This window comes from Terrapene carolina, unplaced genomic scaffold (assembly GCF_002925995.2).
Source record: "Terrapene carolina triunguis isolate 2854851 unplaced genomic scaffold, T_m_triunguis-2.0 Scaffold16921, whole genome shotgun sequence".
Taxonomy (NCBI): domain Eukaryota; kingdom Metazoa; phylum Chordata; order Testudines; family Emydidae; genus Terrapene; species Terrapene triunguis.
Genome location: NW_020681272.1, coordinates 1 through 2,051, shown reverse-complemented (window position 1 = coordinate 2,051; position 2,051 = coordinate 1). Strand labels below are relative to the sequence as shown.

The 2,051-nt window shown below is 63.3% G+C and overlaps 1 protein-coding gene across 1 annotated transcript; it reads right to left on the bottom strand.

Annotated features, from left to right (window-relative positions):
* Nucleotides 1-940: 940 nt before the first annotated feature.
* On the bottom strand, nt 941-1,871 carry LOC112122801 (neurotensin receptor type 1-like; the record flags this gene model as incomplete). Its single annotated transcript, XM_024221517.1, has 1 exon — nt 941-1,871. A coding segment is annotated over exon 1 (931 nt), but the record flags the coding sequence as incomplete, so codon positions are not given.
* Between the last annotated feature and the right edge of the window lie 180 nt (nt 1,872-2,051).

Here is a 2,051-nt window from a genome sequence, read left to right as displayed (position 1 = left end):
TGTGTCTCTGTACAGAGCCGGGTCCAATGGGCCTGATCCCGACTGAGGCCTGTGCCATCCATGCCACAACACTAAGAATAGCAGTGTCAGGACTGCACTTCCTGCTGGGCAGATGGGACCGGTGCGTCAGCGGCTGAAGCTGTCAGGATGACTCTGCTAGGAGCATGGATTGGCTTGGCTTCTCTCCCCGCGTGGGGTTGGTTAACTCCTGGGTGCACCCTGGATATTGGGTGTGGCAGTCGCACTTATGCAGCTTTTCACTCCTCCAGTTCGTTAATACACATTATTTATTTTACTGATTAAAACGAGTCTCAAAAACAGTTTAGATTTTCAAAGGGGCTGGAGGAGGTGCAGGATACCCTCCCAGGCCCCCCACATTGCCCCAGGCCCACCGGACCGTCCCAGCCTCACTGGACTGCCCCAGCCACACCAGACTGCCTCAGGCCCAGGCCCCAGGCCCACGAGACCGACCCAGGTGCAGTGCGTGGGACAGTACACGATGTGATAAAACAAGCAGGATGTGACGCTGCTCTGGGTACGTGGGTGTGCTAATACATTGGATCTAGCCCCGGCTCTGCCACTGACTCATGTGACTTGGACAAGTCACTTAGGCCCAGATTTTCTGAAAGTGGCCTTTGAGTTTGGGGCTCGTCTGGGCCAGCTGGGGCCTGACTTTCAGAGGTGCTGAGCATTCACGCTGACCGGGGGCTGCCGGTGTGCGGCAGCTCTGAGAATCAGGCCCCAGGTGTTCAGAGCTGGCCTCTTAGAACGTGTCACAGGGGACGAGAGGCCACGTCTGGAAGCGTGGGGTCTTCCCCCCACCGCCTCCCCACCTGTGAAATGGGCTGAAGACCCTGCCCTGCCTCGGGGAAATGCTGCAGGGCCCTGGGACGGAAGGTGCTAGGGAAGCGTTGAGCGCCGTTCAGAGGCTGTCGCTCACCCATGAGGTGCCGGGCCTTCCTCTCCGACGGAGGCAGGCTCCCAGGGGGCTGGTTGACCTGCGCGGAGAAGCCCCCTGAGCAGGGGTGGGTCAGCCCCATCTCCTCCCGCTGCCGGCGGGTCTGGCTGAGGTGGCGGAAGATGAGGAGGTGGAAGGTGACGATGGCAGCCAGGGGGAGCAGGAAGCAGAGGACACTGCGCGCTTCGATGATGCTCCTGTAGATGACGTACGGCTCGGGCTCCAGCATCTCGCAGACGGTGGAGAGAAAGACACTCTTCTCCCGGCGGGTGGAGGTGTAGTCCAGGATGCAGGCTGACGCCTGTCCATAGACCACGGTAAGGGGCACCGAGCTCAGGAGGGCCAGCAGCCAAATAAGGGCCAGCAGGTAGGCCATGCGGGACTGCCGCAGGCCGGTGATGGCCCACATGGGGTGGCAGATGGCCACGTAGCGCTCCGTGGTGAAGGCCACGATGGTCCAGCTGGTGGTGGCGCAGCACAGCTGGCGGGCCATGAAGTAGAGCTTGCAGACGGCGTCGCTCAGAGCCCAGGGGTAGTACTGCCAGAAGTAGCGGTACAGGGTCACCGGCACGGTGAGCAGCATCAGCACGTCGGCCGTGGCCAGGCTCAGCAGGTAGAAGCGCACGGCGCTCGCCCTCATGCGCCCGCTCCGCAGCAGCGTCAGCACGCTCAGCCCGTTGGCCAGGAGCCCGAAGACGAAGAGCAGGCTGTAGAAGACGGTGACGGGGATGGCCACGTAGTCGGGCTCCTGCTGCTGGGCACTGATCAGGAGGTGCTGGGGGTCTGGCTGGGTCACGTGGGCCCCCGCGGTGCTGTTCCGGGCCGACCGGTTCTGAGCAGTCAGGTACCCCAGGCACTCACTGGCCCCAGCACCCAGGGGCTCAGAGCCGTTCGGGCTGGAGCTCGGGGCCATGCAGGCTGCCGTGGGGCCCTGGGGAGCCAGGGGGCCTCACCAAGGAGCTGGGTTCACTCTCCAGGGCCAAGCAGGTTCAGAATCCGACCCCCCTCAGCCGAGCGGGAATGCTGGGAAGGCGCGGGATTCGGGGCCGGTTCCTCCTGGTTCAGCCTGACTCCTCGGCTCTGCAGCAGCCGG